At 45.0% G+C, this 26,078-nt stretch overlaps 1 protein-coding gene across 9 annotated transcripts in view; it reads left to right on the top strand.

The window, feature by feature from the left end:
- The window catches only part of Bach2 (BTB domain and CNC homolog 2), a 353,635-nt gene that overhangs the window by 272,300 nt on the left and 55,257 nt on the right, over positions 1-26,078 (top strand). For all 9 annotated transcript variants that reach the window (XM_052176178.1, XM_052176184.1, XM_052176180.1 and 6 more), the window contains one exon: positions 2,471-2,725. In XM_052176178.1, the coding sequence (XP_052032138.1) occupies positions 2,483-2,725 (243 nt within the window). In that variant the 5' untranslated portion in view covers positions 2,471-2,482. The remainder of the gene's footprint in view (positions 1-2,470; positions 2,726-26,078) is intronic.

A 26,078-nucleotide genomic window follows, 5' to 3' on the forward strand; every position in this document is an offset into this window, starting at 1 on the left:
TTAAGTCAAAAGGTTAAAAATCTTAAGCAGAGACATGGAAGATACTGTAAAACACCCATGTTAGGCTTCTATATCTATCTCTGAGGTCGCAATGAGATAGAAATTACATTGCCTTTGAAAACGATTACAGTTTTCAAATTGTAGACGTTGCAGAAGAAAAGACTGCCAAAATCTAGACCTTCCAGGCTGGAATGTAAGAAAAAGAGAAAAAGAACAGAGCCCTATTTGAATGAGCAGGGCAGTCTGAACTGTAGACAGTTTCCAGTTGACAAGTCCTGGGCCGTCCTAAGGAAAAGAGTAGATTAGACAGCAAAAATAATTGGCAAAAGCACTCGGAAAAAAAATGATGGCTGGTGTGTCATCAGATGTGAAAGTTCCCACAGACACAGGAAGGAGAGGACACCAGTGCTCACCACAGTCACGCTGCTTGGAAGGGAGGTACACAGTAGGGAAAGTCTGAAGCAGAGAGGAAAGGAGGAACAGAACTGAGGTGCCAGACTGCTCTCTCCCTCTCCTCTCTTCTGTCCTCTCCCCTCCCAACCCTCCCTCCCCCCTCCATCCGTCCCCTCACCCTCACCTTCACCCTCTCTCCCTCCCTCCTCTCTTCTCCTGGCCACTCCCCTGCTTTCTCTCTGACAGGTTCTTGCTGCATGGCCACCGAGGCTAGCCTCAGGTCTATGGAGTCCCCTTAGCCCCACCAGGGATTCTGGGATTCTGAGCACTGCAAGTGAAAAGGTGTGGAGTATCGATGTTCATAAGGGAAATTGGTCTGAAGTTCTCTTTCTTTTTTTTTTTTTTTTTTTTTTTTTTTTTTTTTTTTTTTTGGTTTTTCGAGACAGGGTTTCTCTGTGTAGCCCTGGCTGTCCTGGAACTCACTCTGTAGACCAGGCTGGCCTTGAACTCAGAAATCTGCCTGCCTCTGCCTCCCAAGTGCTGGGATTAAAGGCGTGCGCCACCACCGCTGAAGTTCTCTTTCTTTGATGGATCTTTATGTGGTTTTGGTATCAGCGTAATTGTGGCTTCGTAGAAGGAATTGGATAGTGTTCCTTCTGTTTCTATTTTGTGGAATAGTTTGAAGAGTATTGGTGTTAGGTCTTCTTTGAAGGTCTGATAGAATGCAAGACAGCTTCTAATTTCATACATAAATCTAAATTCTACATATAAGAGAACGTGTGCAAGCCTTGTCTCTCCAAGTCTGACCTTTTTCACTTTCCAGTCCCACACATTTTCCTGCTGATAATATGACATTCTTCTTTAATGTTGAATAACACCTATTGCATATGTACAACATGTTTTCTTTATTAATCTGTATTGTAATATTGGCATCTAGACTCTTCCCACTTCCTGGCCATTTCAGTAGTTCTGCAGTAAACACAGATATGCAAGACGAGATAGACCTTCAGGTGTATACCCAGGAATCGCACATCTGGATCATAAGAGTAGTCTTTGTGCTGGTTTCCATAATGGCTGTACTGGATTACATTTCATCTTAATGTAACTCTAGAAGCGACAAACATGTTGTCAGAAAGCCGAGTGGTGAATGCAGGGCTACTTCGAGGTGTAAGGGCTACAGCAGACTTTGGATGGTGATGGGATGTTAATCTTAATTGCATTGATGGCTTTCCATCAAAATGGCAATTGCATACTGCAAATATTGCAGGGTCATATACTAAAGCTGTTTTCAGAAGCTAGAAGAAAGGAGGACTTGCTACTGGGGTTTGTGCTAGTAATAAGCATGACTGAAAGCCCAGCCTTTGGTTCAGTTATGGGCAGTGCATTGTAAAAATCACTCCCAGGATTAAAGGAAATCCAGTTAAACATGTTTATAGATTTAAAGGAAAGAAGTCTTTGTAAAAATAATATTACTTTGAGCACATCTTTTTTCATGGTTCCTATTGCAGTATTGTTTCCTTAAAGATGCAGCACAATTCCATATCTGAGTCCAGAGTGACCACTGCACTGACTGCTCATACTCTGCCGTGAAGGGTAGTGGGTGGATGGGATTGCAGCCTACATACAGTTTAGTGCATTCATTAAATCATATCTCATGATTAAATATTTAGTCTACTTAGCATCTTTGCCAAATTTCAGCTTAGGAACGTGCATGTACTTTGTCAAAACAGAATTCCAGATACTTCAAAATGATTTGTTCCCTTTTAACACAAATCTCAGGTTTTAATTAGACTATATACACAAGCTCCATTCTAGCCTCCTAACAAAATCAAAACTACGCAGTGTTAAGGTGCTTCATTAAAAGATGCAGGGACAAGAGATGTGATGCCTAGAAAAGAAGCAATAGGCTGCAGCCTCCCAGACACCCCTGACATCATTTTGCCAACCCAGAATGACTGTGGCGTTTAGCAGTCCCGCTCCCTCTGCCAAGCTCATGGCGGAGACCTGGGAGCTATGGTGGTCTTTTTTCCTTCTCTGCCACTCTAATGGACACTCACCCAGCCTTTCCTTCTTCCAGGGTTTGAACGGCATGTCTGTGGATGAGAAGCCTGACTCCCCCATGTATGTGTATGAGTCCACAGTCCACTGTGCCAACATCCTCCTGGGCCTCAATGACCAACGGAAGAAGGACATTCTCTGTGACGTGACGCTGATTGTGGAGAGGAAGGAATTCCGAGCCCACCGGGCTGTGCTGGCCGCGTGCAGTGAATACTTCTGGCAAGCGCTGGTTGGTCAGACGAAAGATGACTTGGTGGTCAGCTTGCCTGAGGAGGTAGAGTGATTCGGGGTGTTTGTGGGGTTGTTACAGGAGGTTTATTGACTTTTTTAAAAAGCGGGCAGAGGAGGAGGTGGAAGTCACACGTGCACTGTGCCACATTGATGACCACGTCACCCGTGTCCATGTCACTTCACTCACACATGGGCTTGTGGCATAATCAGTTTCTGTTTGACACACTTGAAGCCTCAGAGGCATGAATACAAAGTGAGTGCGCTTCTTTAAGGGAACTGAGCCTCACCTGGGGCCCAAGCCCTCAGAGTTTCTAGTTCACTTGTACTTCGGGTTTTGAATTTAGTTCAACCACAGTCTGACACAGGCCTCTGTGTAGGATTTGAATCACTGCTATTTCTTCTCTCTTTCAAATGGATCATTAGATTTCCCCCTGAGAATAAAACAGCGAAAAAATTCACAGGACCTTCCTTGCTTAGGAGAAAAACAAAGCGACTATGAGTTCTCACCATTAATGCAGTGAGATTCTAAGAAGTGTAAATTTGCTTTTCTCATCAGGATTGAAAATATCCCCTACTCAGGTTTCTTAACTGCCTCGGTGACAACAGTCATTTTGGTACTTTGGCGACATGAATAGCAAGGCTTGCTCTGTGCAGAGGTGACAGTCGGGTGGTTTGAGAGGCAGGGACCCAAAAGATGGGTGTCACAATGGTGAACCATTAAACTGGTCACTCCTCAAACTGCTTATGATTCTTCAGTCATTCTGAGTCTCCATATTTTTCGGGAGACTGGGGTTAATGTGAGTGCCCTTGAGCTTTGTGTGTGCAGGGCAGTGCATCCTCTGCATAACACCAACATATGATACAACTGCAGAGCCAAGGCTAAACAGAAAAACCCAGTGTGGGGAAACATATGATACAACTGCAGAGCCTCCCGCAGCCATTTGCAAGCTATACACTGCACAGCCTGTAAGGACACAGCTCATGTCCACGTCCTTGCATATGAGAGCCAGGGTCACCTTTGCAACTTCTTCTCAACAGTCTTATAGGATAAGTCAAAATGGAAGGAGTTAATGATTACAGCTACCACTCAGTCCTAGGATCACAAACCCAGATGCCTTCAGAGACATAGCAATGATATCAACGACTCAGTAGGTCCTCGTAAAAAGTAGGGAGTGGCGGAGTGAACAGCTATACCACCAAAACGCGTTCAAACCTAACATGAGAGAAACAGAAAAGGGGCTGGAGATGCAGCTCAGCGAGAGAGCACTTGCCCAGCACGTTCAGTCCCCAGCAATAAAAACAAGACGCCTGGGGTGGAAGAGACACCAGACTTCAGTCCCTTGCTAGATTGCATTTGTGACTAGCCCCACATGGGGCAGAAGGATGCCCAGCTGACGAACTGCTAAAGTCTGAAACGTCTTCACGTAGCCACCCCATTGTCATAGTCACCATCAACTTCTCCATTCCCGGTTCCTACACAGAAGTGTGAGAGGGGAAAGAATCAGTCATTCTGAGATAGGTAGCCAAGGTCAAGTCATGTAGCAGACTGTTATAGCTAGTGACAAGAGAAGAAGACAGAGCAATGACAGCTGTGGTGTGGTCCTGAGCAGGATGGGCAGTTCCAGTCTGCTCTAAATGGAGGCACAGCTATCAGGAAACTGCTACTGGGATTCACCAAGATAACAATGTGAAGCGCTGAGCCCATCCTGCAGCAGATATTGGTCAGACAGATGTCCTTCTTCCCTAGATGGGAACAAGAACCTCTTCCTCACTCAGTCCAACTCTAGAATTCTCTGGAAATAGTGACAAGACTTCTAGTTATGCAGAGTAGTCTAGGAGGAGGTGACACATACTATCTTCTTATTATTGTTGTATCTTTGAGAGCCATTTCATATGTGTGTTATATTACTAATTTCCAAAACTTAGATATTACAGTATATACACAAAAGAAGTTCTACTTTATGTAGTGAGTTTTTCCTCAATGACTGTGTTAGCACTACCTCATACTTCCTAGAATATAAGACCCCAACTCTGTTTGCAATTATAACCTGGATTCTGGTCTACTAATCTCTCTGCGCCTCCCTCTTCCTCTCCCTCTCCCTCTCCCTCTCCCCCTCCCCCTCCCTCTCCCTCTCCCCCCCCTCCCCCTCCCCCTCCCCCTCCCTCTCCCTCTCCCTCTCCCTCTCCCTCTCCCCCCTTTCTCTCTCTGTCTCTCTCTCTCTCTCTCTCTCTCTCTCTCTCTCTCTCTCTCTCTCTCTGTGTGTGTGTGTGTGTGTGTGTGTGTGTGTGTGTGTATTTGGTGGGTTTTTCCCCACACTGGGTTTTTCTGTTTAGCCTTGGCTGTCCTAGACCAGGCTGGCCTCGAACTCACAGAGATCTGCCTGCCTCTTCCTTCTAAGCGCAGAGCCAGGTTCTTACTTTTAAGAATCTCTACAATTCTGAAGCCCTTAACCTATGAATCAAAATACAATACCTGTCCAGTAAAATGTGAAGGAAACCAGGGTATAAATAAATGTTACTAAGCCTGAAGTTCCTTCTCAAATCAAACCCTTGATACAAAGGCTTCCTTCCATACACTGCTCACGTCTGTACAGGGTAACAGGACACTGACTGCAGTCGTGGACAGCCAGTAAAAGTCTATTTTTTTAGTCTGGTTACATTAGTTAAGAGTGAGTAGTTGGCTGTGTATTGGTCTTGTTGCTTCTAGCCCTATAAAGTGACTGCTGTCCATACAGTGCCTCTGTCATCTACATCCGTGTGTTACACAGCTTTCTGTTACTGGAAAAAATATCTGGAAAAAAAAAAACCCAAGTACCTTCCAGCCCTACAAAGCCCGGACTCATGATTGCCAGAAAGAAAGGGCCCTTAACAGTCTCCAGACCAAAGGTGTGGCATGTGCACACACACACACACACACACACACACACACACACACACAGAGGGGTGGGGGATGAGTAGTACCTCTGTTCTGTAATTGAACAAATCATTTATCAGTGTGAAAGGGGAGACAGTGACTGATATTCTGGGCATCTTAGATCAGGTCTGCCACTATTCGTGACACTATAGATAGCTCTGCAAACAGCTCCTTAACTGTGGACGGAAAACATTTGGGGCTTGATGCTCACCATCCCAGAAGTGGCCTCAAAGTCCTGAAGTTTAGTCCATGGTCTGTGGAGTGCAGAGGATAGGAATTGGCTGTGTGTCCTAAGAAGGGGTGAGCTCAGCACCCTTTCTCAGAAGTCTGCTGGCTTCCTGGGGAATGGAAATGAGGTAGTGTCTGTTTTTGTGTCTGAGGTGAGTTTCCTGTATGCAGCAAAATGTTGGGTCCTGCTTATGTATCCAGTCTGTTAGTCTATGTCTTTTTATTGGAGAATTGAGTCCATTGATATTAAGAGATATTCAGGAGAAGTGATGCTTGCTTCCTGTTATTAGAGGTGGAGTTATGTTTGTGTGGCTCTCTTCTTTTTGGTTTGTTAAAAGGATTAATTTCTTGCTTTTTCTGGTGTGTAGTTTCCTTTCTTTAGTTGGTGTTCTCCATTCATTATCCTTTGAAGGGCTGGATTTGTGGAAAGATACTGTGTGAATTTGTTTTTGTCATGGAATACCTTGGTTTCTCCATCTATGGTAATTGAGTTTTGCTGGGTATAGTAGCCTGGATTGGCATTTGTGTTCCCTTAGGGTCTGTATGACATCTACCCAGGATCTTCTAGCTTTCATGGTCTCTGGCAAGAAGTCTGGTGTAATTCTGATAGGTCTACCTTTATATTTACTTGACCTTTTTCCCTTACTACTTTTAATATTCTTTCTTTGTTTAGTGCATTTGGTGTTTTAATTATTATGTGACTGGAGGAATTTCTTTTCTGGTCCAATTTATTTGAAGTTCTGTAGGCTTCTTGTATGCTCATGGGCATCTCTTTCTCTGGGTTAGGGAAGTTTTCTTCTATAATTTTGATGAAGACATTTACTGGCCCTTTAAGTTGGGAGTCTTCACTCTCTTCTCTACCTATAATCCTTAGGTTTGGTCTTCTCATTTTGTCCTGAATTTCCTGGATGTTTTGGGTTAGGAGCTTTTTTGCATTTTGCATTTTCTTTGACTGTTGAGTCAATGCTTTCTATGGTATCTTCTTACTCTCTTAATGCCACAACTTTCTTTGCCTTGTTTCTTTTGTCCTCTGATGTTCAAACAGCAGGGACGGTTATGGGTAGAACTGAGAATAGTCTTGCAGATAGCCTGATTTTTTTCTCAAAGATTTGTTTGTTTATTTTTATGCATGTGTATGCATGTGCATCTGTATGAGTGTCTATGGACCACATGCATGTGCATCTGTGTGAGGGTCTATGGACCACATGCATGTGCATCTGTGTGTCTATGGACCACATGCATGCTGGTCACTCACATATGCCAGAAGATACCAGGCCCCCTAGAAGTGAAGTTAAAGGCAGTTGTGGGCCTCTTGTTGTAGGTACTAAAAACTGAACCTAGGTCCTTTGAGGGAGTAGTCAATGCTCCTAACTGCTGAGCCATCTCTCTCCATAACTATATGTTTTAGCTATATGTTTATAGATATTTTAGACTTATGCTAGTCTATTGACTTCTACCCCTCAACAATTTTGGAGAATTTTCTCTCATTATTAAAAAAAAAAGTAGGGTGGATAGATGGGCATGGTAGCACACACCTTTAATTTCAATAAGCAGAGGCAGCCAGATCTCAGTGGGCTCAAGGCTAAGACAGGTAGACCTAAATAGTGAGACCTTGTCTCAAAGTTTCCTCCTCAAAGGGGGTTGGGAGGGGGGTTGTGTGGATCTGACCCAAAAGGACCATGGAAAAGGTGCCTGTCCCAGGGTACAGTGACGCTTTTCTTGATGGTGCCACCAAGCACAGAGGCCACAGCAAGATCATGATGGTGTCTCTCCAGACAGCTTTTATAAGACTATAAAAGTGTGTTTTAAGACACTCAAAGAAGCAGTAAGCCAGCCATGGTTATCTTTGGATGCCCCCTGTCATGTGTAGTGCCATGAGAAGCTCTTAATGCTAAAGCACAGGGTGCCTTCAGCCTTCAGCCTGGGTGAGCCTGTAGAGAAGGGCGTGGTCTAGTGGGACCCAATGAGAAAGGCGGAGCACTCACCCACCCCTGAGCACGGCACCAGCCCTTCCAGCTCCCCTGTCAATCAGCACTCGCCTGACAAAATGATAAAGGGAGCCATTGGACAGAGCAGTCGGACCTCTGGGCCTCTGATGTGAAGACTCAAGCAGTCAACCTCCTTGGCCCCATTCCTCAAATGTTTACCCATTCATTAAACACTTATCCTGGTCGTATCATGCACCAGGAAGCGCCATTCTAGGATCTGGGTGAGCATCCCTTCCAATCCAGTAGGTAGAGAATGAATAGATATCAAATGTGCCTGTTAGATGCAGGGAAAGTGAGAGGCGGGAGCCGTGGAATGTCCCATCACGGGTATTGAGATCTTAAACAGGAAAGTCGGGAAAGGCCTGTTGCAAGGTTGGCTTCAGAGGACCGATAGGCAGGAGGTGAAGGATCAGCCATGTTGACAGCTGCAGAGTGAGTGGGTGAGCGAGGGAGTGAGGCAGAGGAGTGACAGGGAAGGGTCCAGGGGCTCAAAGTCCCAAATGCCTGACACAGCACCAGAAGGGTGGGATGGAGCCACATTACATCCTGCCAGAGAGGTGATAAAGCCAGTCTGTGACCCTACTAATGACCCTACTAAACACTTGACCTTTGCACAGAATAAACAGAGAGGCCACTGAAGAGGTTCCCAAGAGAGTATTCTGATGACTGTGTACCTGTACATAGATGGAGCCCCAAGGGAGAAATAGATCCTGGTGTAGTAAGACATAGCATGAGGATACTGACAGTGGCAGGGAAGATGGCAGTGCCAGATTCTGGTGCTGCTCTGGAGATGGTTGGATGTAAGATGGGAGAGAAAGAAAGGAGAAATGAAGGGATAGTGCCACCATTAGCTGAGATCAGTCAAGATGAGTGAGTTTGTGGGTGCAGAGGGCTTGGCGTGTGTGTGTGTGTGTGTGTGTGTGTGTGTGTGTGTGTGTGAAGTTTGAGATGCCTGTTGACATCCAAGTAGAATCATTTAGTGCAAAGTTGTATGTGCCCATTAAACTCATGGCAAAATCTAACCCGGAGTCAGGATTGGAACATCAGAGTATTGAGGGCCATTCAGCAAGTAGTCGTGGGTGCTGCCTGCGGCCTGCCTCACTGAGCGCGTGGCAGGCAGATGCAGTGGAAGGGGAAACAGACCCACCCGTGTTCCGCAGGAAAGAATGCCTCCTTTCAGCAGACTTAAGGCTGCTCTCATTAAAGGGAGCAGAGAACTGGGCCAGGAGCTGTGGGGGGTGGGGACAGCTTATCTGTCAGATAGGAAAGACTCCAGCAGGCTTGCACACCACAGCCAACAGTTCCAAGGTTTGCCGTACCCACTTTCCCTTCCCTTCCTGGACCCACAAAGAAAAGCTATGCTTATAACCAAGTAGGCAGTAAGTGCAGCCAGTGGCGTGATGATGGACTCACTTGGCACTTCTAGTCTGAGGCTGCTAAAAGTAGGTCCGGATCCTTTTTTCCCATCAATGAAGCTGGTGTCCAAGAACTTAGTGAAGCTGAAACCAGAATCCCTTAGTCACTGTTGGAGGACAACCATCTGGCTCAAACCACTACTTTACACACACACACACACACACACACACAGTGTATTCTAATTATATTCAGCTTCCATGACCCTTTCCCTCTGAGCATACTAGTGAGATGCTACCCACTTCACCCCAGCAGCAACCCTTAACAGTCATGCTCCTCAGGAAGAATGGGGCCTCATAAACCCTCCTCGAGTCATGAGGAAACGTCGGAGGGCCTACCCTTGTGCAGGTCTCCATTGGCCTTGTCGGAGAAGGACAGCCACGTTCCTTCACCTGCTTCCTCACTGTGTCACACTTATATTCTTCCACTTCTTCTGTGCTCCTTGAGCCTTGACGTGTTGGTTTAGGTGTCCCAGGTAAAGCTATGCACTCATTTGTCACTTACGCCCAGCACCGTGACCAAATGCGAGTCGTGTATTAGCAGTTGCCTTCTGCAAGCAGGAGCCTCTCTGTTTCCGTCAAATCACATCTGACATGAGTAAGAATTGGGCTTAATATGCTAAGCCATTAAAATGGAGTGTTCTAGTCAGGCAAGGCGGAGCAGACCTGTAGCCACTTGTAAAAAATGAAGCAGTAAGATCATTTGAGCCCAGCCAGGCCATAGTAAGGCCTCCATCTCAAAAAGAAAAGGAAGGAAAAAAATCCTCAACCTTTGATTTGTAACTACAGTAGAGCTAAACAATCCCAATATTCAAGCTAATGGAAACTTCCCAGAAGAAAACGAAACCTTGGTTAATGATGTAGGAAACAAAACGAATATCCCTGGGTACACAGGAAAGGATGCAATCCACTGACCAAGGAACAGACTCAACTCTGTGAAGTGTAGCCTTCTCAGTGGTGGGGCAGACCCGCACGGTTGCTCTGTGAGTCTGACCCTATGTTGCAGGTTTCTGATCCTTGAAATTTTCTAGGTTCATGCTGGGGTGAGAGAAAAGTAGTGTTGCTGGCCAGGAATTGAGGGGAGACGCTCGGGTTGTAGAAGTGGGAGGTAAACTATCAGGAAAGGAGAGAACCACGCGACTCCAGAAGAGGCCCCAGGGCAAGCATGTGGCTCCTTGTTCTGTCAGCACCCCTAGTTCTAAGAAGATGTCTTCCATGTTCACAGGAGACAGAGCAAAGGACCCTAGAGGACTGTGGGTACACAGTAACCCGGAGCATAGGCATAGTAGGCAAGACAGAGAGAGATCACAACTCCTTAACTGTTGCGGCGTTTACAGTCCTGAGAAAATCATTTCATTTAATGACCTCGATTTCAATATGAGCATGCAGAGAGCAGCAGTGCTACATCCCATCTTGACAGGCAGGTTGCCATTCAGATTAATGAAATATGATATGCTCAACTTCTTGGAAGGCTGGTGCTATAGAAACAGTAGGTGTTATTATTCCCATAAAAGGAAGGAGCAGCCCTCTCTGGTGAAATGGCTCTTAGCACAGAATCCTCATTAAAAGCTGTGGTGCAATTTTCCAAGTTGCATTAGTGAGACTTGGCAGCAGATGAAAAAAAAAAAAAAGAAAGAAAGAAAGAAAAGCAAATAAATAAGAAAGGCAAAATATTCTGAGCAACGAGTTACAGGCAAGTGGGAAGTTTCCAAGTGTTAGAATCAAGCGATGGTAATTCTGAAGTGCCTGAAGGGAGAATTTATTTATAGTAAGGCAGAGGTGACTTCCAGCCCTGAAATCAGGGCCTCTGTCTCAATGGGGTGAACAAAAGCTAAGCCTGGAGCTGGCAGGGAGCTCAGGCTACTGTGACTCTGTCTCTGGAGGCCCTGGGAAGCTGGTGACAGCAGGGAGGGGCCGGTGTGGACAGCCACCGCAACAGCTAATTTTAAATGAGACACATAAGCTGTTTTCAAACCTGTTGCTTTTTTCTCTCTCTCTTTTTTAATCCCGAGGCCACTGCATCCTATTTAAAGAAACTTTCAGAAATATGTTCCTCTTTTGGCATAGTGGCAGGACTTGGATATACCAAAAAGCAAGACCCATATAAAAAGTATTTTTAAGTGACCCGATTTCAAAGGCATTTTTAGAGAATCTTCGAATCGTCCCTGTTTATCCTTGATATAAAGTGACCTCAGTGATCAGAATTTGATACAGATTTGTAACAAGGCCAAGGCATTGAACCATAGTGTCATGCAAATTAAATTTTGTAAAATAATATGTATATTAGTTCATTTTAAAACCTTTCTTTATATACAACAAAATATCCCTTACGTTTTCTTCTTTGTCCTATAATGGAGACTCTTAGCTGTTTCAATTAAAGTTAATAATAGCTTTAAAGGCAAAGTTCAGAGCTATAAAGTTCCTTGCTTGATCAGTAATCATAACTATTATTTTGTCATATTTAATCATAGGACCCAGGCCTCTAACAGAGTATTTAATTAAACTTTTAATTCGTGATAAGAAGTTAAATAGCACTTGAGAGAATTTTGAAAAATTATTTCACTTCCCAACCAGATTACAAAAAAAAAAAAAAAAAGGTGTGAGGTGTGATTGGGAGACAGCAGCTGGCAGCCAGGGAATTGTAGGTCGTGTCAACATGAGCTGGCAAGAAGCCACTGTCCAATTAGCGTGGCTTCGTGGCTTCGTGGCTGCCGACTGATCACTCCTGAGTGGATGGGTGAGTCACTCGTGATGTAGTGTAGTGGTTCTCCATTTGATCCAGCGCTGCTTGGAATAGCTTTCTTATCCCTGCTCCTGCCTGTCCCACCTTGCCAGTGGAAGTGGGAGCTGTGTGGGCTAAACGCGGAATGGAAGGGAGATTTTATTTCTCTTCGCTTCCTGAAAACTGAGATTGTAATTAAACTGGGAAAGCATGGTGTGATTTTTCTGAAGTGAATCACAAAAACACAATTTCCACACAAAAGCATTCAAAGGTTGGAGTCCTGGAGCCATCTTTGTTCTGTCTTTCCTTTGGCAGTTTTAACATCTGGCGCAGGTTCGAGGATATCAATAAAGTTACCTAATAATCTTAATGGATTCACATTCTGTTCAAAACTTGGAATGTCACCAGACTGCTGCAAGTTTCGGCTCTATTGTAAGCATGTTCGCAGCATTTCTGGTGTGAAGAGTCATAAACACAGAAAGCCATTGAAGAACATCCTTCTCATGGTGTGGACACCTGGAATCTTGGTAGGATGGACACGCTGTGACCCAGGAAATTAATTCAGGAATTTTTAAATAAAATATATCATATCCTGCCGGGCAGTGGTTGCACACGCCTGTAATCCCAGCACTCTGGGAGGCAGAGGAAGGCGGATTTCTGAGTTCGAGGCCACCCTGGTCTACAGAGTGAGTTCCAGGACAGCCAGGGCTATACAGAGAAACCCTGTCCCCAAATCCAAAAAAACATATATATATATCATAACCAGGCAGGGAGTGATGTGTGATTGTCAGTTTAAAAAGAAAGTGATTTCAGTTCTCAGGAGCACAAGAGGAACATAGACCTTACGTGCTTGAATTGATAAATGCCAACCATTTGAGTTACTTGTTTTAATTCTTAGCCACATCCTCAAGCTACATAGGCCACATAAAGGATTGGCTTTGAAAGTTGGAGCAATTGCATCTTGGCTCTCTTGGTTTCCTGTTACCCCAGACGTGAGCCTTTTGCCCCCATTGACTTGGTGTGCAGAGTAAAAGTCATCACTGCGCCATAGCCTTCTGAAATGTGTTGACAGTCTCTCTGAGGGACACTGGGCCCCTTTGGGGCTAGCTAGGGATACTGTGCACTTTGCTGACTGAGATGGGCTTCCACGCAGTCTGGGGAAGCCTGGGTATGGGAACATTAATGCATTCAGCGGCTAGGTGGGCTAGAGCCAAGCCTCCAACAGGAGCACATTTTTTGACTGACTGGCAGCAAAGAGAAATACTAACAGCTGTTCCCAACAGAGCCAAACATTGGCCTGAGAGGGAAGAGAAATGCTGGGCGGTGGCCATGCAAGGTTCCTAAGTTTAGACAAAGTCTGAAAAGGATGAAGGTTGATTGCCGCAGGCTTTTACTTTGTTCAAGTCTTTACTCTTTAATTCTATGTTTTCTTTATAAAAGATAGTACTAAATATCACTGCTTTTCGTGTTTCCTTTTTATTTCTAAGCCATCTTTTTGTTCCATTGTTTTTTTTCTTATTTTTTCCTTCTATACAAAATGAGATGATAGATTATTCTTCCTAAAAGTGAGAGAGATGACATCATTCCTGAAAGCAGCATCCATTCGTATGCACGGTGGCTACACCTGTGCATCAGGCCATGCTGAGTGGCACAAGACAGAGCGGGTGGATGTGGGTCACTTCAGTGAGCTGCAGTAGCGCATGTGCCTAGCAGACACCCGGCCTGGGTTCAATCCTCAGCAGCACTGAAGGGGGTGAGGGGTTCTCAAGGGCTCCTTCTGATGTCTTACAAATTCTCCTTTATAGTTGTTTTGCTCATTTCTTGAAGACAAGGTAGAGAAGGAAGGAAAGGAGCTGCCATCTGGCTGTGTAAAGGTGGACACTGACTATGTGAAGGAATTTAACATTTGTGTTATCATTCTTTCTCGTTGAGTTCTATGGACAATGTGTGGGTCTCTTGCATCTGCAAGTGGACCTGCAGACTGAACCATGCCTGAAAAGGGATGACAGAAGGGTGACAAGCATGTCCCACTAATATTTGGGATGAGGTAGAATCCCATCTTCATAAGCACGCACACACACACACACACACACACTGCACGCGCGCACTTGGACTCTTCCCTTTGTTTTGTGTACCCCTTCATCTCCTTCAGTTGTCTCATTGCTCTAGCTAGGACTTCCAGTAGACCAAATATTAGGACACAAAGAAAGGGGAGAGAGAGTGGATATTCGTGTTTTACTCATGATTTTACTGGAAATGCTTGAGTTTTTCTCTTTAGGATGATGTCGGCGATGTGCTTCCTGTGTATTGCCTGTATTATGGTGAGACATGTCCCTGTGCCGTCTTCTCGTCAAGACTTACTGTGAAGCGGTGTTGGATTTTGCCAAAGGCTTTCTCTGCATCTAATGAGATGATCATGTGGTTTCTGTCCTTTGGTCTGTTCATAGGCTGGATTATGTTCATTTATTTACATACTTGAACATCTCTGGGATGAATGCTATTTGATCATGATTGATGATCTTTTTTATGTATTCTTGAACTCAATTCACAAGTATTTTTGAGAGTGTTTTCATCTATGTTCATCTATAGTTTTCTTCTTTTTTGGTTGGAGTCTTGTCGGTTTTGGTATCGGGAATGGTGGCATTGTGAAAGAATTTGAGATGTTCCTTTTCTGTCTTCTGGAACACTTTAAGGGGTATCTGAGCATCTGGTAGAATCCTCTATGACTCCCTCTGGGCCTAGCATTGCTTTAGTTGGGAGATTCTTATTTACTTCAATCTCATAGAGCATTATGTTTCTACTTAAAACAGTTGTTCTCAACCTTCCTAATGCTTTGGCCTTTTAATAATACAAGTTCCTTATGTTACAACCATAAGATTACTTTCATCGATACTTCATAACTGTAATTTTCTACTGTTAGGAATCATATGTGTAGGGGACCCCTGTGACAGGGCTATTTAACCTCCAACGGGTCATAACCCACAGATCAAGAACCACTTGTTATTCTAAGGTAGTGTCTAGTGTAGACCATGAGGAGTGTTTCTTACAGGCAACAAAAAGATGTATCCAGTTTTCTGACCCATTCTGTTAGCTTGGGTCTCTTTATTGGGCAATTGAAGGCATTAATATTAATTAAGTTATTGTTAAACAATGTTAATTCCCAATACACACATGAGAAACATGCGCACAAAAAAATAAATAAATGAAATTTTAAAATTCAAAACCATCATGGCAAATGATTAGTGAGCACTAGTGTAATTCCAAGGGGAGCCACGGTACACAGCCTCCCTCTGTCTCCCTTCCTCTCTTCTTCCCTGACCCCTCGGTCACAGGGAGAAGTCGGATCTGCACACTGAAGCATCAGAGTCAGGCATGATGGTGGCCTGGCTTCTGCCACCTCAGGGTTCATCAGGGTTGAGTCAGCTAATCTGGCTGGCTAGACACTTGTCCCCTTTTCTGCTCACGGGTCCATAATGTGCCCCTCCCAAAGCTGCATACTCATTCTAAGAGGACACCCTTAGCCTGATAGAGGACCATTCTTCAGTCAAGGATTTATGAGTAGCTGCACTCCTCTGCTAGAACCTCCAAAGAAGCTCCAAGGACCTGAGTGTCTTCATGCTAAGTCAGCACTGATGGTTTGTGCTTCTTCCCTAGTGGATTAACTGATGTTGAGTGTCAAGTGTCGAGAGTCTCCTGGTACAAATGTCCATGAAATGCGCATCATCCTCCATATATAACTTCATCTCTTAACACCTTTAGATGTAATTGCTAACTGCAGAAAAAAACAAGGATTAGAAGAAGAAACTTAACACTATGAAAAAAACAACAAGACAAATCTAGAGAGATTCTACAAAACAAACAGCCAGATTTCCGCCCCCCCCCCCAGGAAACCAGTGGCCTGGGAATGGGTCTGGACAGATTAAACAGAATGTAAGGGCCTCAGATAGTAGAAGCAGTAACTGGTGCGGTGGTGATGGCTGGGTTGGGCAACACAGTGATAAAAGACATTGAGGGAGAACTGGAAAAACTTAGTTATGATCCGCATATTCTATGAGAGGTGATGAAGGGGCGGGTTCATTGAGGAGCAATTACATGTTCAGTATGAGCCCAGTCTGATTAGGAACTACGGATCTGAGTGTGTGCATGAGTGGGGGGGGGGGGGGCAGAAGGGCATGTTGAAGTGTGAAATGCTGAATGATGGGAAAACAATGGATGTTTTGTTTGACTGCATTTTCTAACACACTGCCAAGCCCACTGTTTTGTTTATGTAGTAGTAACTCAGGCTTATTAGAAGAAAAGGAAGATCAGGTGAAGTATGAATCAGAGCACTGGAAATATAGAAAGGTTCTCCCACTCATGGGTTTGTTCCAGAGGTGTGTGCCACCATCTTTCCTGGATCCTTCTTGCTGCTCAGACCTCTCACGGTACCTAAACACTTAAGCTTTGGATCTCAGCTGAATGTACTTGTGTTCAGTCTCGGTAGTTAAATGAAAATCAACCCAAGAGGCAAAGCCAGATTTCCTTTACCCCTTCTGATGTGCAAGCATAAGAGGTACAGTAGCTCAGCAGGTAGTAGTACACCTAGTACACCGAAGGCCTTGGCCTTAATCCCTGAGTGCCTTCTAAACCTGTGGTGATGGTACACAAGTGTGTCATCCTGCCTCTCCAGACATAGGACAGGAGCATCAGGAGTTCAAGGTCATCCTGGACCTTGGCCAGCACCTGGCCCACCTGTGCTACATGCGAGCCTCACTCAAAACCACTCCCACAGTGGAGGAAGGCAGATCATTGTTCTTTCTTGATCAATGAGAGGAGAGGATTCAGCATCTGTGAGATCTCGTGGTGGATAGAAGTTTGCTGCCAAGTCTGATGACCTGAGTTCAGTCCCTGGTGGAGTTCACCCACGTGGTGAAGACAGCTCCTGAAAATTGTCTTCTAATGTGCAAACATGAACACAAATAAATAAATGTGAAAAAATAACTTACATGAAGACCTTGTTTTACCTTTAACTTTACCTGCAGCATTGAAACTTTTGCCCCTTGTTTGTCTTCTGAGCTTTCTCCCTCTCCCTCTCCCTCTCCCTGTTCATCTCCTCTCCATTTCCCCTCCCCTTCCCTCTACCCATCCCCATCCCCATCCCCTCCCCTTTCGCACCCCTTCTCTCTTCCTTTCTCTGACTTTGTAAACAGTGGGTGTTATTTTCAGGGGAGTTAAGGCTCTGACCCAGGGAAGGAAATCATGGCCTTCAGGCAAAAGGTTTTGTGACTGTGAAGAGGGCAGGAAGGTGTGAGGAACACCCCACCCAACTGCCTACCTGGTGTACCCATCCTGAGATTAAAGGAAAGCTCTTTGTGGATATTTGCAAACACACAAGCTTATCTGTAAGTGTGTGCTTTCAGATGTGCTGCCACAGGCTTACTTCAGACTCTGGGTGTGTATGGAATATCTTCAATAGCTGCTGCTTCAAGGATGTGTCAGTTTTTACAGTAATCATTTGAAAGATGGCATTTCAAAAAGGAAGCCATTCATATCCCTAGCTGTGCTTTGTTGAACAAAGACACCATAAAGATGTCACCAGGTCCCGGAAGCCTGGACCACAGAGTCCTTGAGGTTCACACTGCCTTCCTCCCTCTCTGCCTTGTGCCGGAATCCAATCTGCGAACCATTCACTGTGGGTCCTGAAATCATGAATGGGATTTCCTTCCATGTCTCCTGCTTCCCTTTGCAAGAAACAAGGAACAGTAATACACATTTCCAATATAAAAATAAATATAATTATGCATGTATGTGTAGGCTACAAATAGACACATATATGTGCACAGGTACCTTTTATTTAAAAAATAAAGTAATTAAAATAAAACCAGTGGGAAAGGCCACTGCAGAGAGTGATTGGACACAGTGAACATGCTGTCATGAGGGAAACTGACTGCACCTTTGAATTTGCTGTTGACCTGAACATTTTACTTTATTCTGCAAAGTAAAACCTTTGAAATATATTTTAACAGTTAGTAATTAGCCAGGCAGTGGTGGCACATGCCTGTAATCCCAGCACTCTGGGAGGCAGAGGCAGGTAGATTTCTGAATTCGAGGCCATCCTGGTCTACAGAGTGAGTTCCAGGACATCCAGAGCTATACAGAGAAACCCTGTCTTGAAAAAACCAAATCCAAAAAACAAAAACAAAAAAAACAGAACAGTAATCTACAAGCCAGAAATTTTTAAACAGAAAAATGAACTCACTTTTATTTTTTAATTTTTTATTAATTAACAAAAGAGAAAGAAAATAGATTCACTTTTCCAATTCAGAGCTATTAGCATATATCATCTGTGGACCATTCTTTAAGAAAACTAGAATGAACTTTTAAAAATTATCATTGTCACAGAGACAAGATGATGGGAAGTGTCTTAGATTAGAGGGGGCTAGCAAAACCAAATGCAGTGTGTCATCAGACCTACAGTGACACCCTGAAGGGTGCCCAGAGCAGGTAGAAGCTAAATATAAGCTATGATAGCTTTGACTATGGTTTCACCATTGCTTTTCTTTGGATAATATTCTTGTTCTCAGATCCATAGCAAAGTACTTGGAGGTAAAATGTCATAGAGTCAGGATTTTACTCTCAGATGGTTGGGGAGGAAGGGGGTGAGATTTATATGTGATCTTGCATGTATAGATATTTATAAAGAAAGGAGGGCATGAAACTTGGCAAAATTTAGCAATTTAGCATAAATCCATCTTCTTCCAGAATCCCAGATTCACCCCCCAGATAAATATAGATAGTAGTAGTACATCTCTTTCATCTTTTCTGTGAATCAGAATTTTCCAGTTTAACAAAAAAAAGGTTGGATTTGGGTTGTGTTTGTTTGTTTGCTTGCTTGCTTGCTTGCTTGCTTGCTTGCTTGCTTGTTTTCTATAAAGTGTCACATTCTTTCAAGAAGTTTCTACTGAACCAAGCCATCAGCTCATAGATGTTGCCTCTGCTGCTGGAGCAGCTAAGACACCAAGACCTTTTGAGCCTAGGAATTTGAGCTTAGCCTAAACACCAAAGTGAGAGTTCCAGCATGGAGGAGGCTGGGAGGAAGGAGGAGAGAGGGAAATGGAGGGAGGGGAAGAAGGAACCGAAAGAGGGGGAAGAGAGGTTACTGGGAAAGGGAGGAGGGGAGAGAAGAAATTTCTACTGAGTACCCGTGCCACGCCCAGTCATGTTTTAAGGCTGAGTGTTTAGCCATCGGGTGGCACAGTCAGCAACCGCTTGCTTGGGCCTATGGTTAGCATGTAAGACAAACAAGAAAATGTGATCATTTAAATTACAATAAGTGCTGGAAGCAAAATAAAACTGACTGACTGACAACTAACTGACTGATTGGCTGACTGGCTGGCTGGCTGGCTGACTGACTGACTGACTGACTGACAACTAACTGACTGACTGACAACTAACTGACTGACTGACTGACTGGCTGGCTGACTGACTGACTGACTGACTGACAGACAACTGACTGATTGACTGGCAGTAAGCACCTAGAGTATACAAGAACTCAGAAACCCACAATAAATCAGATGGCACCATCAACAAATGAGCTGGTGAAACAGGAGTCCTCAGAAGATGAACTGCAAATGGCCAGTAAACTTGGAAGAAAATGTTGGAGCTCACTAGCGCTAGAGAAAAACAAATCTAAACTAGGCTAGGATTCCATGTCACCTACTCAGAATGACAGTCATTCAGTAAACAAATAACAGGGACTTGGGTGAGCTCACTGAGTAAAGCACTTGACAAATCCTATTACTGTTCTGTTGCTGTGCAGAGACTAAGGCAGCTTATCAAAGAGAAGCATTAGCTGGGGGCTCACATGCAGTTTCAGAGGGCTAGTCGATGACCTGCTTGGCAGTAGGCAGGAGCCTAGGCAGACAGACAGGGAAAGAGAGGGCTGGGGGGAGAGAGGGAAGAATGGAGGGGAGAGAGAGAGACAGAGAGACAGAGAGACTGGGCATAGCATGGGCTTTCTGAAACCTCAAAGCCCACACCCAGTGACACTCCTTCTCCATCAAGGCCACACCTCCTAACTTATCTTTAGCCAGCTGGAGACCAAACATTTAACTATGTGAGCCTTTGGTTGGGTGGGGGATTCTCATTCAAACCACCACACCATGCAAGCATGCAGTCCTAAGTCTGAATCCCCAGAACCCACATCGAGCCAGGTGCATGTGTGTGCAATCCCAGTGCTCCTAGGGGAGATAAAAGGCAGAGACCAGAGAATTCCCAGAACTTTACAGACAAGCTAGCTTGGTGGCAGGGAGGAAGAGCCTATCTCAAACAAAATAAGAGGCAAGGACTGAACCCCACAGTTCTCCTGTGACCTCCATATACACAAGGTGGGATGTGTGCATGTGTGTGTGTGTGTGTGTGTCTGTGTGTGTGTGTCTGTGTGTGTGTACACATGAGCATACAAACACATAGAGGGAGGGAAGGAAGGAAGGAAGGAAGGGAGGAAGGGAGGGAGAGAGGGAGGAAGGAAGGAAGGAAGGAAAGAAGGAGGGAGGGAAGGAAAGACTCTTAGTATCTCCTTCAAATGGACGCTTTAAATGCAGAGTTGAGACTTGCGTGCCAAGGGCCAAGGACAGGACAGGATACAAGTAGTGTCTACTGTGATAGTCCAGTAAAGAGGTGGTTGGAGCAAAGAAAAACTGCACACATACACACACACACACACACACAGAGAGAGAGAGAGAGAGAGAGAGAGAGAGAGAAGAGGAGAGAGAGGGGTGTCCAGGATAACCATCGATTAGACAGTAAGATGTGACCTGCCAGTAACTGAGGTGGAAAAATCTATACAGAAGCAGGCGGGAGAAGAGACAAACAGTTGTGTGGACTTCATGAAAAGGGCTTCAATTGCTTAGTTACTTAGCTATCATAAGTAATTGGTGGCAAACAAAGGTAACAAGCTAAGCTACCCAGCAGAGGGGCGAGGCAGGCCCCGGGTTCTGCTGGCTATCTCACAACAGAATAATTAGCTTACAGATTAACTCATTGAAAGTTGGTGTCTGCCAGCTCAGATGAAATACGCTAACTTCCAAGTTGCACTGCCTTTGCCTCGGGCCCACACCCCCAACGCAGAGCTTATGAGGGGGCTCGCCCTGCTCTTGGTGCTGATGAGAATTTCAGCAGGAGAAAGAGAAGCGTGATCCCGAGGATGTGGCCATGTTCACAGTGACACGGAATTAGTGGGCGCAGCCCTGCAAGGTTCAGCCAGAGTGTAACAGTGGTTCCCAGACATTTTTTTGCCAGTGACCTCTGACGTGTCACCAAATTTCACAGGCTGTCTTTCATTTCTTCAAGCCAATTTTCTCTCTATTCTTTGCCCCAAAAATGGCTCCATGAGAGACATGCATTCTAAGCATATTTAGCTCCTCAAGAGCAGGCCCCGGCAGCTTTGACACTATTCGTTAGCATTCCTTTGCCTCTTCTGCTTGCCCTCCAAGATTCCTGCAGTCTGCTCTTAAAATAATGTCGACCTATTTATTCAGATCCTTGCCCTCCTCCCACACACACACCCCCAAAAAAAAGAAAAAGAAAAAAGAATGTGAATTCTTCAGGAATAGCTGCAGTTCTGCAGACTGGAGTGTGTGCTTAGAGTAAAGACTTGACAACAAGGGCCCGCAGGAGGTGCTTATGACAGACACGATGGCCTTTGAACCCTCTGCCTGGAGAGCCTTGTTTCTGCATCTGTATTTTATTAAGTATAGTGTCAGGCTGCCTCAGTGAAAAGGTTCTAGAAATCTGAACATCGTGAAGTCAAAGTAAAGGCTTCTGAATCCAAGTGTGGTAGGAAACACACGTAATACCAACACTTACAAGACTGAAGTAGCATCACACGTTCTGGGTCAGCTAAAGAGAAAAGGCTTGTTGTTGGCGGGGGTCTTTGTTGTTGTTGTTGTTGTTGCTGCTGCTGCTGCTGCTGCTGCTGCTGCTGCTGCTGCTGCTGCTGCTGCTGCAATTTTAGGAAGTCATGATTGTCTGATCATCTCAACATTTTCCTATGGCCCTGACATAAAAAAACAATGGCCAGCCTCGGTCCTAACGTGGCCATCTATGATCAAAGGCCAGCGTCAAAATAAGGTCCTTCCTCTGCCAACTGAAATATGAGGCCCTGGTTGATCATCTGCTTCGGTTTTGTGTTTAGAGTTTGCATTCAAATCCATAATTTAGACCTGGAAGAACTTCCTAGAAATCCCAGTCCAGGTCAAGGGCAAGCTGTCGGCCCAGAACAAATAACTAAACCAAAGCTAGAGTAGGAGACATCCAGAACGGAGATCTTAGGACCCAAAAACATCCCTGAAACCTTTACCTCATAGAGAGCTGTGTCCTTGTAAGTTCTGCCCTTTCTTCATTGGATTTTGGGCTATCCGCACTCGCTTTAGACCGTGCCTTCACCCTGGCCTCGCTTGCTCACCGCCCTTCCCTTCTCTGTTCTTTCTACTTAGAGTTAGATCTGGTTTCTTTTCCTGTTGCTACCAAAGATTTCAGTATGGCCTGGCTCCATCCTCAGATGTGCCCAGGAGAGTGTTGACATGGGTGAGGTGACCAGGTGGTTAAGGAGAAGGACTGCCAAGAGAGTACTAAAGAGGAACGGCTTTGGGCCGTTCTCCTTCTACCACTTCAAGTATATACAATCACAAGGTGTGTACAGCATTTACACTATTTTTGAATGCCTCAGTCAGTATGTCAAGGCCAGGAAAACACAAGATAGGGCCTGCTGCTGACTGTGACCTGTCTGACTGACGACGCTTGCTCGCCCAGCAGGTCTAAATAGAAGGCTTGTTCGGGGAGGGAAGCTAATGTCTGAAAATAATGCCTTACAAATGTCTTGAGACTGAGACGACTCAGCCTGAGTTATTTGATTTTAGGGCTCTGCAGTCAAACCATTGAATTTCTATTGACTAGGAAGGCGTAGGAGCGCGCTGTCCCCTTCACTTTCTCCGTGCTGACTGGCACTAGGTCCTGTCAAGGCTCCTTGTGTCCTCTGCGCCTGCCTTGTTTCTGATCTTAACTGACTGGTTGAACTAGGGCAGCATTCCAACCTAAGGTAGCTTGGAAGAGGTGTCTTTCATATGTTTATTGGAGAGTTGACAAAGTTTATTTTGTCAACTCACTAGCCAGTATCTTCACCGGTATCCAGAGTAAATGAAAATATCAAATATTCCTTCTTCGGATCCCTTTGTGTGCAAATGGTTTAAGGAGTATTAGGACTATAACCTTGTTCTGATTCTTGAGTAATTAGCTGCGGAACGTCGGAGATTAGAAGGCAATATGGCAAGTTAGCAACACAAGATGAACTCTGTAGTTTTGTGTGTATAAATACTTTGTGTTTCTTTTGGCATTTTTTTGTCTGACTGGTTTTTTGTTTGCTTGACTGTTTTGATTTTTCCCTTTTGTGGTGGTGGTGTTCTCGTTGTCATTGTTGTTTGGGAGAAAAAAGCATAAGATTGAGAGGAGTTGGCGGAGGGGAAGCACCATCAAAATACATTGCATAAAAAGTTTTAATTTAAGGGGGCTGGAAAGAGATGGCTCAGCAGTTAAGAATACTGACTGTTTTTCTAGAAGTCCTGAGTTCTATTCCAAGCAACCACACAGAGGCTCACAGTCATCTGTAATGGGATCTGATGCCCTCTTCTGGTGTGTCTGAGGACAGTGACAATGTGCTCACATACGTAAAATACATCAACAATTCTTTTAAATTTTTTTTAATTTAAGAAAGGGGGGAATCCTGTACATTTAAATAAAATAAATAAGGCATGTCAGGAGCTATAGCACGGTGGTAGAGTGCCTAGCTAACGTGCACAGGGCTCTGGACTTAATCACCTGTGCTGTGGTGAGAACAGAAGCAGCAATGGTATAAAGCATGTTAGCGTGTGACCTCCCGCCCAGTTTGGAATGGTGATAATGACATAGGTGACCCTCCAGACTCTGCATCAACTCCTGCAGAAGTGAGTGCTCACCAGCTTTCAAAGAGCAAGACCCATGTCCTCTGTCATCACTAGAAATGCCTTCCCTGGTTTGCGGCACAAAGATCCTCCTCCGTGTTCAATTGCCCTTGTGTTGATGGCCCCTAGGGTTGAGGAGAGCAAACCAAATCTCATCTTTGCATGATAGCCCATTAGATCCCTGAAGAAAGCTTCCTGTGGGTCTCCATAAATCTTCATGTCTTGGGCCCCTGCCCCAAGGACCACCTGACATGTGGGTTCAGTGACTGTCGCGATTCTTGTGAGTCTGGATGGCTCTTGACATGCAGTCCTGGGACCAAATGCTCTGAGCTCTGAGTGTCCCTCTGCTCTGAGCAGGGAACTTGCCTTTCACTCCCTGCCCCAAGTCATGCTTCTCTCAATGCAGCCTAGCACTGTGTCGTCTTTCCCGGAAACTGCTAGAGCTAGGACTCTCCTGCGCTGTCCTTTTGTATTGAGTTCTCTCATCCCACTGCAGGATTTTCCATCAGTTTTTGTTAAATTCAGTCTATGCATTTGCCTAATAGCATCAGCCTGTGGTCTTCATCTGGGATCTCTACTCCGCCCGCCTGAATAGCTCACCAGTCGCTATAGACGTGTTTTCTTAAGTCCAAGATAGAGGCTAAGCAAAAACAAGGTAGAAGGGAAAGCTAGGTCACACGGGTGACACTTCTCCCAAGTTGGAGTTGACCCCAGTCCACCCACCAGTGGCTGATGGCTTGATGTTCCTGCCGCCCGGGCCTTGTTCAGGGTGAGCTGGCAGGTGTTGGTCGCCAGGCTGGATTTCCAGGGTGATGTTTCCACTGCATTCTCTCCGCAGCACTGCCACCAAAACCAAAAATGCAGTCACTTGGGCGTGACATGTCGAGCGTGAGTGGGAGCTTAAGTTCCCACTCTCCTGTTGGGGTTCTGGGAGGTTGGCGCTAAGCTCAGAAAGGTCGAACAGATCCAGATGGACGTGTTCTAAAGGCTTGGCTTTTCCTCATTGAAAGCATCGTGAGAATGTGTACAGGGTTGTGTGTACACAATGGAGTGACAGGAATTATAAAAAAGTTAAAGGCAGCAGAAAGAAACCACTTAGTGGAACCCTGGGGTTAATGCATGGGAAGACTAAAGATAATTTAAAAAGCAGAAATGGAAGCTGGATTTTAGGGCACACTATGAAAAACTGAGCTTCAGAATCCCACAGAAAGCAAATTGATCAAAACCTTCTGAGGAGGCAGTCCTCTTCAGGCTGTGGTTCCCTAGGAGAAACAACCCTACCCCGGCTCCTCTGTCCACGAATGGGATCAGCATTCCCCAGAAGGAAAGCAGATTGAAAACACACCAGAAATACCCATTCTCTTAAAGCTCTCCCAGTACACAGTCCAGCACCCCACAGGCAGAGAACTCTTTTCACCTCTAACATCAGTTTCCCCAACTCTGACCCATCTTCTCCTTTCTTTCTCGGGGACGTTCTGAGAATCTGCATCCATAGCCTTTGTCCCTCTGGATCCTCTACTGCTTTCAGATAGCCACGCTTTGCAGCCTCACAAATGACCAAATCCTGGAAGACACTGCTGTGAGTTCTTGGCTCCCTTCCTGCCAGCCCCAGTGTCTTTCTGCACATTACAACCGTTAGCAGCTGTTGGGAGGTCTTTCAACTGCCCGACTTCTTGCTGAAGTGTTTCAACACCGGTTTTCTAGGGCTTAGCTATTACAAAAGAAGGAAGAGAAAATGGCAAAAGAGTTACATAAAATCCCCATTGTTTCAAGAGTCAGATTTCCCTCCCCTTTTCCAAATTAAAAAAGAAAAGAAGAAAAGAAAGGCTTCAGAGATGCCGGCAGCTCATCCCTCAGATGACCTCATGTGCTGGCCCCAGAGGCAGCCCTGGGTTGCCCTCTGGGACTCTGCAGGGATTGCTGGATGTTGGATCTCCATTCATTGTTGATATGAGAATACTAGCATCCTCCCTTACCTGACCACCACCTTACAACATCTAGAACTCTAAACAGAAGGGACATGGTCTGCCACCACTGAGCCTAGAAGCCAGAACTCATCCTAGAATGCTACCCACCAACCAGACTCCCATCCACTCCTGCAGGGAAGAATCAGTTCTTGGGAAGCAGGGGGTTCTCAATTAGATGCTTCCTTCCAAA

The sequence above is a fragment of the Apodemus sylvaticus genome, chromosome 3 (assembly GCF_947179515.1).
Source record: "Apodemus sylvaticus chromosome 3, mApoSyl1.1, whole genome shotgun sequence".
NCBI classification, from domain to species: Eukaryota; Metazoa; Chordata; class Mammalia; order Rodentia; family Muridae; genus Apodemus; species Apodemus sylvaticus.